The 15,412-nt window shown below is 50.3% G+C and overlaps 1 protein-coding gene across 1 annotated transcript; it reads left to right on the plus strand.

Annotated features, from left to right (window-relative positions):
- Positions 1–3,208: 3,208 nt before the first annotated feature.
- On the plus strand, positions 3,209–5,275 carry LOC119406788 (uncharacterized protein K02A2.6-like). The gene has a single exon (XM_037673521.1). It carries the CDS (start codon positions 3,209–3,211, stop codon positions 5,273–5,275), a length of 2,067 nt encoding a protein of 688 aa, XP_037529449.1.
- The last annotated feature ends 10,137 nt before the right edge of the window (positions 5,276–15,412 follow it).

Genomic DNA, 15,412 nt, shown 5'->3' on the forward strand with positions numbered 1-15,412 from the left:
GACGAAGACGCCCACCCCGGAATTACTGCGTAACGAGGTCGAACAAGAATGTGTTTTTGCAGCTGAAAAATGAAGCCAGCAACCTAATGGTCCACAGTAATCGAGCGCACAACCTACAAATATGGTAGTACCGTAACGCCATCAAAACAGGTAAGATTTGTTTTATATAACGCTCTTAGAACCCTCCTCAGTTTCGAAGTGGCGCGTCGAAACGCTTGTCCAGTTTTCCACTTCGCCACGGCGCATTTGTTCTACAAGCTTAACGCCACGCTTCTGTCAGGTTCTCCAACGATTCACACGAAGAAAATGTCTTCGTCCACCTCTCCATCGGAGAGGCACGAATCCTTGCGAAGCGTGTCATTCGCATGATTGCCATGGTTTTTCTTCGAACAGTGTGTATCTACAGTATGGTTCCACCAAAGAGTAAAGGTTACCAGCAGGCTGAGCAGGTCTCCACAGGATCACCCAATTCACAAAGAGCGTGAGAGAGAAAGAAATGAGGGACTCCGCGTATGCATTCTTACATTCCCGTATCCTGTATGGCGCCCCCTTTCGCCCGATCACTCGAACACAGCTACGAATTTTGCAAGGTTAATCAGCACCAAAGGCATACGAAACACGCGCGCACAGGACAAGCGTACCTCATGACCAATGACATAAAGCCGCTCACACGAAACATAGCATCTAACAGACAAGGGCTGTTATCTTTTTAACAGAAGCTAAGAATTATAATGACGACTAAAACTGCGCTAAAAACACAGACAAAGACGAGGTAAACAGTTTTTCTGGTCTTTGGCTTTGTGTTTTTAGCGCAGTTTTAGTCGTCATTATGAATCTAAACCAACCAGCCCGACTTGGTGCTCTACTTCAGAAGTTAAGAAGTTAAGACGCCGCTGCTTCAGTCACTTCAGTCACTGGACGACACCCGAGGCTACGGCCACGAACACCAGGCTTCCTCTTGCGCGTACCACTGAAAGCGTGAGCAACCACGATTCAGACGAAGTAATAACACCATTCCTTCTAAGCGTACTGCCGGAGCGGAGGCTCAGCGGCACCGCCGACGCCAGAATCCTGCTGCCGTGGGCGTACGCACGAGGGGGACATGGAAGTGGGGTGGCCGCCCCCCTTAATCATCTGAGGGGAGTGCCAAGTCTGTCTTGTTTAAAGTGAAAGGTTACGGCCGTGCAAGCGTTTGACGGTGATGGCAGCCTAAAACTACCGATGCTGCATTTCAAGAGCTGTTGCTTCCCATTTTCACCGTCGGAAAGTCGGGGACCAAAAGCAGGCGCCGTTATGGAACGCACGTCATCGTTTGATTTTAATCTATGCATCCTCTACGAAGCTTGGAAGCTTGTTTTCTTGGGAACACAACCAAGGTGGGAGGGAGGGAGGTTGTTGGGGGGAGACTGCGCCCCCCCCCCTAATGGGGGACCCTGTTCACGCCTATGCCTGCTGCACTCCTGTTTCGCATTAGGTAGTTTTGTCGCCGTCGCTGACATTTAACGCGATAGCGTTAAAGAGCTCGTTCCGCAGTAATTACGTGGTCGGCGTCGGCGTCGCTGGCTGTGTGAGCGCAAAATCGGCGTTGTCCGTGAGCGCAAATTAGAGATAGATGTAAAAAAATCACACCATCTCTCGCTGAAGGGGACCATGAGGCGATGCGAAGCAGTGTTTCGGCATATAGAGCCCGCGTTTCAGAGGGGGAGTGGAGAGGGGAGGGGAGAGACGGAAAGGGGAGAGGGTGAGGGGGAAGGTGAGGGTAAATGGGAAGTGGAGAGGGGAGTGGAGTGGGAGAGGAGGTGTGTGGAGAGGGCTTGCGCATGCGCAGTAAGGCCGGTCACGCCGCACTCCACCACCACCACCACCGGATTGAACTCCGCTATAAGATGCTTCACATCTAATAAATAAATAATAAAAATCATCGGCCCGAGTGAGAATCGCACCCAGGCCTTCTGTGTGACACGCAGGTGTTCTACCACGGAGCCACGCCAGTACATGAAACTGCATGCTTCGTAAGGAAACCCCATGCGAATGTCATGAAGTGGGCATGACTCCTTAACGCATGTAATATTACATGCCAGAATCGTAGAATCGCACCAGGCATCAAAACATGGGAATTGCGCAACGAGTGGGTGGCTTAAAGGTGCCCGCCCATTACAAAGTGTGCAGCTGCGCATGTGCGCGCGGCGCATTACGGATGCGTAGTGGTTGGTTCACCAATTTTGCAAAAGGAAGAATCATGACGTAATGGGCACTTCGCAACTGTGCTTGCAGTAGGCATTGTGGGATAGCTGAAACGGCCAATGTTACGCGCACAAACATTCCTTTCTTGCGGCACGGTTGAAGGCGATGCGCACGGGACCCGATTACGCTAGCGTGTTCTACCCTTGAAGGCGAAGCTCAAACGTCCTCCAAGTTTTTTAACAGTGAGGCAAGTCACGTCGGCGAAGAAAACATTCACGACTTACTTCCACCCAAGTTCATCCTCGTGTGGATAACCTGTGAACTTGCGAGTGGGTTTTCTACTGCCAGATGGGTCCAGTGTCCGGGGTGCAGTGATGTTCTTCAAGACCGGCACGACAATATCGTGAGCACGTCGACCCGCTACCTCTGCATCAGTCACAAACTGCCTGCGGGTTCTCCTGGAGCGAGTCGCAGATGCGTCTTCTTTCCGTTTACGGCGTGCAGCTTCGCGCAGTGCGGCCTGTGTTGAAATAAGGAAGTCGCCAGTCACTGTATGAAATTATCAGGAACGTGTGACATAAAATTGAAAGCTGAAACACATTGAACATAACATGATATTATGGGGAGTGGCATGGTTCAACTTCTTATGCTACAGAGTACACTATTACGTATACATAAGCAGCCGCAATTTAAATGGTAACGCTGGCGGCTATGTATCACTGATATACATAATACTTCCAGGGTCCTATTTCTTTCTTAGACAAGAACGCGTATGTACGAAGTGAATTGCCTCATGTGTGTAACACTATCGTGTTATGTATCGTTCCTAGCGCCCCCTCGCTCGTTGAGATTAATAAAAAGCCTAGGCAAGCCAAGCCTAGTCAGTCGCTCCTCACGCATGGCGGTGTTTTATTCACGGCTCCGAGCCGTAGCAACGTTACGACAGTAACACGGTCCTTTCGACCCCAACAAACATAACATGGTGTCAGAAGTTTAACTGAATCATCGCCCGCAACCACCAAGCATGGCCACCGCCTTCATTCAGCCACCTCCGCATTTCCAGCCGGGAGACGACCCCTCAACCGCATGGGAGGAATGGCGGGAAGCTTACACCATATACGAAGTAGCGTGCGAATACGATACTAAGCCTAAGCCAGCGAGGAAGGCTCTGCTGCTTCACGTTCTGGGACGGCAAGCACGGCGTATCGCACAGACGTTTCCGGTGGACCCTGCCGCGGACACCGACGATGCAGACCCGGTTAAGTACCTCCTGGGCAAGTTTGACGACATGTATTGCCCGTACAAGAACGTAATACAGGCGGCAGCCCTGTTCAATTCAATGGTTCAAAAACCAGGTCAGTCCATAGATGATTTTGTTACTGACCTTCGTCGACAGGCACAAAAATGTGACTTTGGTGACAAGTGCGAGAGACTCATTGGCGACCGTATAGTGGTTGGCACACGGGACGCAGCTCTCCGCGAACGTCTATTACGGGAGCGCGACGTAACACTCGACAAAATCATCTCTGCATGCAAGGCAGCAGAAATTTCGAAGAGGCACGTTCAGGAAATTGCGACGTGTGACCAAAAGCCAGACGTTAATGCCATCCACGAGCAGAAAAAGCACACTAAGCCAAAGCATCGCCCGATGAGTGCCAACAAGACGCCGCAGCTGCATCGCTCGTCTGAAAATCCTAATCGCAAGTGTTCTCGATGTGGAACCTCGCATATCCCTCGACAGTGCCCACCTTATGGCAAGACTTGCTACAACTGCGGAAAACTGGGCCATTTCGCGCATCTGCGCAAGCAGCCGCGTCAGCAGCCAGTAGCGCGCAGACCGCAAATTGGGTTGCTTGACGAGCATCCACAGCAAGACTCGCAGGAGGAATTATACTTGGGCTGCTTGACTGCATGCAGTGTAGATATCCGCACAGCTGACTGGAGCGAGACTGTCAGTGTGAATGGGCATGAAGTGACATTCAAATTAGACACCGGGTCGGATGTCAACATAATTCTACAACAGATCTTCACTCAGTGGCCGTGCAGACCGGCAACAAAGCCAACGACAGCAAAAGTCACTACCTACAGTGGGCAACAGCTTCCAATAGACTACGAATGTGAACTGACGTGTGCAGTAAACAACAAGGTGTGCCAACTCGGATTTCTGTTGGTGAAAGAGCCACTAAAGCCAATACTGGGGGCCACTGCATGTACAGCTTTGGGATTGCTTTCCCGTGTGAAGATTCTTGATGCAGCAACGAGCTCACCCAGGACTCTGCCTCAAAAGCAGTACCAACAAGTGCTGGATGAGTTTCCAGATATCTTCGATGGTATCGGCCGACTTCCAGGGCTGTACAGCATTCACCGTCGTGACGGTGCCGTGCCAACAGTTTGTGCTCCTCGCAGAATACCATGCGCGCTCGAGGACAAGGTGAAAAGGGAGCTCGAACGAATGGAGAAGAATGGCGTGATTGTCCCAGTGACTGAGCATAGCGAGTGGGTTCACCCGATTGTGGTGATAACGAAAAAAGATGGGACTGTGCGTGTGTGTCTGGATCCTCGCAACTTAAATGCAGCTCTCAAGAGGCACCACTACCCAATACCACGACCGGAGGAGCTCTTTGCTAGCCTAAGTGGCTCAACAGTGTTCTCCATTCTGGATGCCAAGAGTGCATTCTGGCAACTGACCCTGGATGAGGCAAGTTCAAGACTGTGTACTTTCACAACACCCTGGGGCAGATACCGTTTCCTTAGAGTACCCTTTGGGCTTGCCACAGCGCCCGAGCTTTTTCAACAGGCCATTGAACAAGTGTTTCAAGGCCAAGTCATAGTGAAGCCATACTTCGACGACATACTGGTCGCCTCAAGCACTCCAGCAGAACACATGGCCCACCTTCGAACAGTACTGACAGTTGCAAGAAAGAACAATTTGAAGTTCAACAAAGCAAAACTCAAGTTGGGACTTTCTGCCATCACATATCTGGGACATCAGCTTTCTTCAGAAGGGCTAGCTCCAGATCCTGAAAAAGTCAAATCCATCGAAGCCATGGCTGTACCGACCGACAAGTCGCAGCTACAAAGATTTTTATGAATGGTTACATATCTGTCGAAGTTCATTCCTAACTTTTCGGCAACAACCAGCCCATTACGTGAGCTGCTCAAGACAGATGTTGCGTGGCACTGGACAAGTCGGCATACTTAGACATTTAATCTCATCAAACAGAAACTCTCGACAGCATCAGTGTTGTGTTATTATGATCAGCATAAGCCCATCACTATTTCTACAGATGCCAGCTCATATGGCATGGGATCAGTCCTGTTGCAGGAAGGCAGACCAATTGCATATGCCTCTGCTGCACTCACAGCGCCCCAGCAGCGTTATGCACAAATTGAGAAGGAACTCCTAGCAGTGGTGTTTGCATGTGAGCGCTTTCACTACTACACTTTTGGCCGATCTGTGACAGTGGAAACCGACCACAAACCACTAGTAGGACTGCAGAATAAGGATCTCGCCAACATGTCACCAAAACTTCAAAGGCTTATGCTCCGGCTTCAGTGTTACAGCATCAAACTCGTGTATGTACCAGGGAAACTACTGTCTGTAGCTGATGCACTGTCAAGGTCCCCAGATCCTCAATCCAAGATTGAAACTGCAGACAGTGACCCAGGACTAATGGTGTCAACTCTGATTCAAGCGTCGCCTATCAAACTGAAGCAGATTGAAGAGGCGACAGATCGAGATCCATCCTTGCAGCAACTAAGCAAGTACATTCAACAAGGATGGCCAGAACCTCTTTCTGATGTCCACCCAGCGGCAAAGCCATACTTTCACATAAGGAGTGAACTCTACATCACAGAAGGTTTCATTTGCTGTGGGCAATGCCTTGTGATTCCGGCAGCTCTCCAAACTGAGGTTCTGGAAAAACTCCACCAAGCACATCGTGGCATTGTTGCTTGTAAGGGTTTGGCAAGCCAGAGTGTCTATTGGCATTCACTCAACAAGGACATTGTCAACCTTGTCTCAAGCGGTGATATATGCCAGTCAAACCAGAAGGCTAACCCTCAACAACTTTTGCTTGACAGAGACGTGCCAGTGCGACCATGGCAACAATTGGCCGTTGACTTCTTTCACTGTCAAGGCAACACATACATCCTTGTTGTTGACTACTTTTCAAAATATGTAGAAGTGAAACGCATGGAAACGACGACGGCCTCCTCAGTTATTATGGTCCTGCAGGACATTTTTGCACGCTTTGGAATCCCCAATGTGCTGATTTCAGATCAGGGACCACCATTTGACTCGGAAGCATTCAAGTCATTTCTGCAACAATGGGACATTGTTCACGAACAGTCATCACCGCTTTATCCCAGGTCCAATAGGCAGGTGGAGAAAACTATACAGACGGTCAAGTCCATGCTGATCAAATTATGCAGCGATGGCAAGGAATTGTCTCTGGTTCTCCTAAACTACCGAGCCACCCCAACTATTGGTGCACGCTCCCCTGCCGAGTTGTTAATGGGCAGGAAATTAAGAACGTTTATACCAACCTTACCAGAAAACCTGAAACCACACTACTCGACTGAGTCACATCAGCAACTTCTCAAATGCAAACAAAAAGCGCAGCACAAGCATGGAGACAGCGGTACTCATTTACTGCCGACATTGGAGATGCATCAACCAGTCTGGGTGAGGCACAAAAACACCTGGCAAAAGGCAGTCATCACACGAGTTGGTCCTCAGCCAAGGCGCTACACTGTGCAGACCACAGATGGAGCAATACTTGTGCGTAACCGTGTTCATCTAAGGCCACGAATACAAAGGTTGAGTGATGCCACCCACTCAGCAGAAGACTACACCCTGGATGAGTGTCGACCAACCACTGAACCTTTACCAGTTCCAAGCGTTGGTGACCCTACAACTGCCAGCCAGCCAGGGGAATGCCAGCCAAGGTCGACCTATGTGACGCGTACTGGGAGACACGTACGCCTACCGGCCAGATACCAGAACTGAACGCTTTTTGTGTTGGTGTCTCACACTTTACCTTACAAAAAAAAGGGGGGCATGTTATGTATCGTTCCTAGCGCCCCCTCGCTCGTTGAGATTAATAAAAAGCCTAGGCAAGCCAAGCCTAGTCAGTCGCTCCTCACGCATGGCGGTGTTTTATTCACGGCTCCAAGCCGTCGCAACGTTACGACAGTAACACGATCCTTTCGACCCCAACAAACATAACATATCGCTCCAATTTTGATCATGCCGGTAATTCGCTGGTGTGTATTTCAATGTAGCAAAGTAAGTCAAATGAAACGCCACATTAGAGGGCTACGGAAAATTTTGGAATACCTGCTGTTTTGAACGATTCTTTATTAATGCGGTACAAGGCGGATAATCCTCATTGATACGGTAGGCTTTGACGTACAGCGAAAATAAAGCACGCAACCTTTCTGTATTCTGCTTCCATATCTTAACGTGTCCGCCACAGCCAAGAAACGAGCTCACGCCCTGTCGCTCTCTTTCGGTAACAAACTACCTCCAAGCTACTATCTGGACCTGAACAAAGTCGTCCAGTCTTGCATCCTTTTATAGTACGTGTATTCAGAAGAACACTGCACAGGTATTGCGGTGGCTTCAATAACAGAAATGTGTGGCGAACGCGTGTCTCGTATCTACATGTCGATGCAAGCAAACAAGGTCTAGCCATGATTAGAATGACAGAAAGGCGCTCTTCATCGAAGGAAAGGTTCAGAAGTACAGACAAGGCCACAAGCGAAACGGGCTGCATTAAAGCTCTTACACGAATTCTCAATTCTGTGGTTTCATGTGTCAAAGCTACGATACGATTGTGACGCACTACGTAATAACGAACTCTGTTTTAACATTGGCCTCCTGGGTTTCATAAACATTTACCAAAATCTTTGTATCATAGAGAGCAAAAGTTCGCGGATCATGGCCAGCAGAACCTAAAAATTTGTTTTGGCACACTCCACAGCATAAGATCGCTTCAGCGCATTGCCTAGTCGAACGTGCGCATTTAGGGCAAGCTACGTCGCGTAAACCAACATACCCAGACTGCGGCATCAAAAGAATCCCTAACACTTGCTTGCGGCTGTAGACAGGCGCCCTTGCCGTTTGACCCTATGTGAAAGTGAGGCAGCCGAGGACTGGGAATCGAACATTCTACTTAGTGTTTAACCGCGCATCGACGTATACACTAAGACACCACAGCATGTAGCCAAGACGCTTCGAATACCTCAATTAAATCTTACGTTCGAGCAGTTACCTCTCTCCTAGGCGAGTGCTTGTTCCTGACTGAAGGATAGCACTTCCAGTCCTGATCGTGCGCAGCTACGTCGTTTTTACACCTTCTTTTGCGCCACACTTCGAGCTTTCGGCGGGTAGCCGACTTTTGCGTTGCCTGTTTCCCAATCACTTGTGTCCCTGTACACATGCCTTACAGTTTTTTAGATGCGAAGCATCTTATGGCGGAGTTCAATCCGCTGGTGCTGGTGTGCGGCGTGACCACCCTTACAGTGCATGCGCAAACCCTCTCCTCCTTCCCCCTCTCCCTTTCATTTCGTCCTCTCACCTCCCTCTCCTCCTTCCCCCTCTCCCTTTCATTTCGTCTTCTCACCTCCCTCTCCTCATTTCCACTTTCCCTTTCCTCATCCCTTTCCCTCTTGCCTTTCCCTCTTCCCATTCCCTTTCCCTCTCTCCCTTTCCCCTCTCCCCTCCCCTTCTGAAACGCGGGCTCGACATGCCGACAGGCGCTGCGCCGTGCTCCCGACCGGGCTGCAGAAATTAGGCGCCTGTTCCTCTTCAAACCACTACCACCTCCATGCCGAAACGCTGCTTCGCATCGCCTTATGATCCCCTTTAGCGGGAGATGGTGTGACTTTTCTTCTTTTTTGTGTGAATTTTGAAGCGAAGACAATAAAGACGAGAGACACGAACCTCTCCCTTCGCACCATCCCGGTCCTCGCTGTCGGCCACGAGGCTCTCTTCGTTGAGGAGGCGTCTTCGATGGCGGGAGGCGAACAGCACCATGGACACCACGGTCACCACCAGGAAGGCCACGGCGAACGAGTAGCATGTCAGATCCGGCCTGCAAAAGTGAATAGGGCGCCGACGTACCGCAAAAAAAAATCAAGAGCGTTGTTGTGGAAAGAGGTGTAGTAGTGAAGCTTGGCTTTCTCGGCAGCTGTTCAAAGCACTTCTTTCTCTGAACAGCGGACAAAAATGCGCGATTACATATGTAAAAATGAACTAAAAACGTTACAAGATAGATTACGTGTGAAACCATGGCGGACACCATGTCAATATTTTATATCTCTCTCAAGGATCTTCTTATCAAAGCTCCTAATTTCTAATGTTTGCCGATAATATCTCAGCATGGGTACCTATGAACGAGTAACAGCGACAGGAGAAACATGAATTATTTCTTGGTACGGACTTTCATAAGGCTTACCAACCGCCGCAAGCACGCTTAAACAATGTTTTGTGCTGCCACACAGACAAAATTGCCGCGATGCCATGCGCCGCCAAACGTATGCGTCACACTGCGGAAGCGTTGTTTGTCGCTGCCCTGTCCGCGATATGATGATTCTCAGCATTCGTAACTGGCTCCTACACGAAGGACAGCGGTTTTGTACGGCAAACAAAGGTCGTATATATTGAGCGAAAGTGTGCGTCGTGTCGGTTTCGACCGGCGGCAGCGTGGTGGTAGCAATAGTGGTCGTTTTTAGTCGCGGCGCTAGTGGCACGGAAATCGAAACCCCAAGTTAACAAAACTATTCCTCTTGTATTCATCTTTGCTAAACTGTTGAAATTTATTGCCTTTATGTATAGTGACGGCTCCGCGGACAGAATATACAAAGGTTTTGAAAGTGCGAGAAATGCAAAACGTATAGTAATAGTCTGCTTTGGGCTAGCAGCAGAGGTGAGCGATGTTAGAATGGCACACACCTGTAATATTTGTTACCCAATCAGTGCAAAAGGAAAAAAAACGGAAGGTGTGCCACGCGGCTGCTCATACGGATGGTAACGTTTCGTAATGCGTTAAGCTTTCAGCGACTAATTAGAGACGTGAGTTGGGAGACGTGACTGAATAGTGCAAAAAAACCAAAGGCAACGTAGAGACGACAGACAGGACGGAGCGCAAACTTCAGCTTCAGCGATGGTTGCTTCTCGAGTACTTATGTGGCATGATATGGACATTTTTAGACTCCGTGACTCATTGGCTTCGCCCAAGCACCTATTTTATCTTTACAATGAATGACGAATGCGTGAATTAATCTAAGAGAACAAAGCTTCATCAAGCATCATTATCAACCTGACTACGCTCACTGCGGGGCAAAGGCTTCTCCAAAGTTTCGCCAATCAACCCGGTCCTGTGTTTGCTGCGGCCTCGTTATTCCCGCAAACTTATTATCATATGCCCAACTAACCTTCTCCGTTCCCCTCCTGCGCTTTCAGTCGGTTGCCCTTAATGACCAGTGCTTACCTTGCCTTTGCGCTGCATGGCCTGCCCATGCCTATTTCTTCCTCTTGATTTCGACTAAGATTTCCTTAACACTTGTTTTTCATCATCATACAAAATATGTTCATCAAGCATACCACAAGTCATTTTGCACGTTCGCACTCATTGTGTTCCCGCGCTTTTCTGACCGCGTAGCCTACGAGAAACGGGATCGATGGTGCATACTGACCCGACAGTGTCCCGTTCCCTCGTGACGATCACAAACAGCCTCCCGTCGCTCGCAGGTAGGTCGCTAGTTGTAGTGTCCGTGGAATCCCAGTGGTCACTGTACCGCTCCGAGGAATAAGGGGACGAGGAACTCATGAATTGGGCGTGTTTGGACTTCTTTGTGGTGGCGAGACAGGTCGACAGACGGCCTTCACGTCTTCTTCGTCTTCTTCTTTAACTAACTTCACAGCTGTAAATCCTGCCGCTGATGCTCATTTTGATCACGACCATTCTTCAAGCAATTACAGGTATACGGTTAGACCAGAATAACGGATATGAATTTTACTGTCGTTCATGCCAAAACCGCCATGTGATTATGAGACGCACTGTAACAGTGCACTCATATATATAGGGCGTCCCAGCTATCACGCAGCACGATTTAAAAAAGGAGGAACGTCGTTACGCGAAGCACACCTAGTGCACATTGTTCCCAGTATACTGTATTACCCTTACCATTTTTGTCTTTATTGAGCTTTAGTTAATTAGTCCTAATTATGCTTCTAACTCGACAAATACTCACCTAATCATTAAAATGTCAATGAGGCATATGTAGGATCTTCGAATGACATCTAACTGTGCTATTTTCAACAACGTACTAATTGCGTGCTCGCTTTTTAGGAGCTTGCTCTTTTTGCCGGGGGGTAGTTTCTCGTCCCTCCTGCCGTGTATGCTAGTTCTCATTGCACCCGCTAGAGGCGCAGCTGTGCTCTCCGCTGATTCAACAGCGCTCACTAGATGGCGCGCCGCCGCTCACGTGTCTCCGGACTCGGCACGTGCTCTAGTATGGTAGGAGACCGCTAGAGGGTCGCGCCTTAGATAGCGTTCGCTCTTCGCGCGCTTCCTTTCTCTTTCGCCGGGCATCACTCAATGCACTTCGCTACCGCTACTCATCATGAACAACGAAGAAGCCAAGGCAGTAGCGCGGGCTCGCCGCCAAGACCCTTCAGTGAGAGCTTGCGAGGCCGAAGAGAGACGCCAGCGCCGACAGCAAGCACAAGCCACTGCCAGCACCGAGGCGGCGGCAACAGCGAGGGCTCGCTGCTATTATACAAAACCATTACACTAACAGGAAAACGTTCCCCCGAGCTTATGTAATCCGTAAATAAGCTCTTGAACAAAATGTATATACTGCATAAATATGTAAATTTGTGTATATAGTGCATCGATATGTAAATTATAAACATTGTGTATATAATGTGTATATAATGTGTATATACAATCACACCACAACTCTCGTGTCACTTCTCCATGTGATGATGATTGAGCAGTTCTACAGAGGATTCACAGTTTACCGGATTTAACCTCTGGAGCAAGCTCCTTCATCATCATTCACTTCGGGGATATGCTGTGATTTTTTCTTTGGCTAATAAAGAAAACCGCGAAATCTGAAAATTGACACGTGAGAGAGAGAGAGAAAACAACATTATTAAGGTCCGTTACCGACGTCGGGAAGCGTGTCCCCCGCCCCCACCGGGCTATTCCCACGTGGGGACAGCGAAACGTGACTAGACTGCAGCGCGAACTAGAGCGAACAAGGAAGCAGCGCCCTCGAACAGGCTCACTGTGAGGTAACAAGTTAGGACTACGCTCCCACCTTTTGCGGGTGGGAGAGTAGTCACGTGTTATTTTTCATATTTCGCCGGCTTTCCTTATCAGCTGGGGAAAAATGAGCACGTAATAATACGTTGCTGAAAATAACGCAGTTAGATGTCATTTTAGTATGCCTACATATGCTTCATTGACATTTTAGTGATTACGTGAGTACTTGTCAAGCAAGGAACATGATTAGGACTAATTAACTAAAAATCATTAACGAATAAATTAGTAGTGGCTACTACAGCATGCTGGGAACAATATGAACTAGGTGTGCTTCGCTTAACTACGCTCCTCGTTTTTTAAATCGTGCTGCGTGATAGCCGGGATGCCCTGTAGTTTCAAATGCTTGAATATGGTCTTTTTAAGAACCTTGTGGCATCTGTTCAAAAAGCCGCACGTGACCATCATTCAGCTATCTCCCAGCGAAATAAAAAAAGGTATCTGCCCTACTGTATCTGCACGCGGTATCACACCGGTTGAAGAAAGTAGGAAGTAGATATGGTATAGACATGGTTTTTCTTCAAAAATCTAGCTAGGCGATATATGTGCGGCCGTGCAAAAAAAAAAACGCTAAGAATACAGTGGCTCATGAAGAGAACGTATGCTCGGTTAAACACACGTCCCAGTTAACGTGGTGCAAAAAGATGTGGTTTATATAGAGTCCCACTTTCTTGCGACGAAGATCACATAGGCTAGACAGGGTGCTGTAATAATGTGCGCTTGATAGAACATTCTAGCTGTGTTAAGGGTGTGGGATGCCGTGTCGATGGAAGGACGCATCCCAACATACACGTAACAACTGTTTATTAGCGAAGTAGCGGCAGCGTGGCGAGCATACCGACGCTGCGCTCAGTCGGGTCGCGAAGAAAAGATCACTTCAGAGCTTGGCAGCTTGGTTTTATAGCCACCGTCGGTGACGTAAGCCTCCGGTGACGCTGCGGTGGCGCTGTCCCTTATCGGAGGCGTGGTGTAGCATGCAGCCGTGTCACGCCGGGCTGCAAGTGACGAGGCGGAGGCTGCGCCGGTTTGTGCGCAGTGTGTTGCCACATCACGCCCCCCCCCCCCCCCCCCCGCGGAGTGCAGAGCCCTCAGGGTCTGCAGAAATCTGGGAGGCGTACCACACGTTCAGAGCGTGTCGTGACCGGAGCGGGCTGCGAGGTCGGCGGCTGTGGATAGATGCCTGTGGGTGGAGTGGCGCTGCCCGGATCGTTCGCAGCGATGTATGCGGGCTTGAGCCGGTCAATCGAGACGCGGACGTCGTTCCCGTTCAGGCGCAGAGTGAAGTTTTTGTCGTCGCGATGGACGACCAGGTAGGGTCCACTGTAGGGTGGCTGGAAAGGCCTGCGGACGGTGTCGTCGCGGAGGAAAGCGTGCGTGCACGATGCTAGCTCCTTGAAGACGAAAGGCGTAGGCTTGCAGTGGTGGGCTGCAGGTGACGGGCGTAAGGCGGCGATGGTGCGTCGGAGCCGGGCGACGAAGTCGGTGGGATCTGACGTCGTAGTGCTGGATGGCAGTGCAGCGAGAAATTCCTCTGGGAGACGGAGTGGTTCCCCGTAGACGAGCTCTGCCGGTGTAGCGTGGATGTCCGGTTTGAAGGTGGCGCGAAGACCGAGGATGACGGCTGGGATGGCCTCGAGCCAGGTTGAGTCCGGGTGGCACATAATGGCTGCTTTGAATTGTCGGTGGAAACGCTCGATCATTCCGTTGGCGCAGGGGTGGTAACTGGTGGTCCTCAAGCGTTCGAAACCGATGGTCATCCCGAGGAGCCTGAAAAGGTGAGACTCGAACTGTCGTCCTTGGTCGGTGGTTACGCGGCGGGGGGGAGCCGAAACGAGCAATCCAGCCGGTGAAGAAGGCCGAGGCGACGTCTTCCGCGGCGATTCCCTTGAGGGGCGATGCCTCGGGCCGTCGAGTGTACCGATCGATGGCGGTGAGGCAGTAGCGATAGGGTCCAGCTGGGGGAAAGGGTCCTATGATGTCGAGGTGGACGTGCTCAAACCGACCAGAGGGCTGAGGGAATGTTCCGAGTGCGGACGTGACGTGCCTGGTGACTTTAGCGCGTTGGCATTGAATGCAGGTGCGCGCCGAGGTGCGACAATCCCGCTGCAAGGAGGGCCAGACGTAGCGGTCAGCCACGAGGCGTGTCGAGGCGCGTATGCCGGGATGGCTGAGGTTGTGGAGCTGGTTGAAAAGACCACGGCGGTGGGACAGGGGCACATAGGGCCTGCTTCGTCCTGTCGACATGTCGCAACAGATTGTGGTTGTCGACTCTGGGATGGGGACTTGTTGCAGCTGAAGTGAGGACCTGCCCTTGAGAAGTTCCTGCAGTTCGGCGTCCGTAGTCTGAGCCTCGGCGAGGACGTCCGCTGTTATCTGCACAGAGCTGATGGCTGCTACACGTGAAAGCGCGTCGGCGACCACGTTGTCTTTCCCGCTGACATGTTGGATGTCGGTGGTGAACTGTGCAATGAACGAGAGCTGGTTCTGCTGTACAGGCGGAAGTTTGTCGCGACGTTGAGAGAAGGCGTACGTAAGAGGCTTGTGGTCGGTATAGATGGTGCAGTTCTGTGCTTCGAGGATATGACGAAAGTGTTGCACTGCTTCGTATACCGCCAGAAGTTCTCTGTAGTAGGCTGGCAAATTTGTCGGGGCGGTGGTCGTGGTTTCGTCAGTTGAACTGGTGATTGAAGGGGTCGTTTTCCGAGCTTCGAGCTTCTTGGAGAAGAACGCCAAGGGATGCCAGGTGTTGTCCACGCGTTGCATGAGCGCGGCGCCGATGGCGAAGCTAGATGCGTCCGTGAAGAGTCCCAAGGGAGCGTCTGGCACGGGATGGGTGAGAAGCGTGGCGGTGCAGAGGGCGGCTTTGCAATCCTCGAAAGCTTTCGCTAACG

The sequence above is a fragment of the Rhipicephalus sanguineus genome, chromosome 10 (genome assembly GCF_013339695.2).
Source record: "Rhipicephalus sanguineus isolate Rsan-2018 chromosome 10, BIME_Rsan_1.4, whole genome shotgun sequence".
NCBI lineage: Eukaryota > Metazoa > Arthropoda > Arachnida > Ixodida > Ixodidae > Rhipicephalus > Rhipicephalus sanguineus.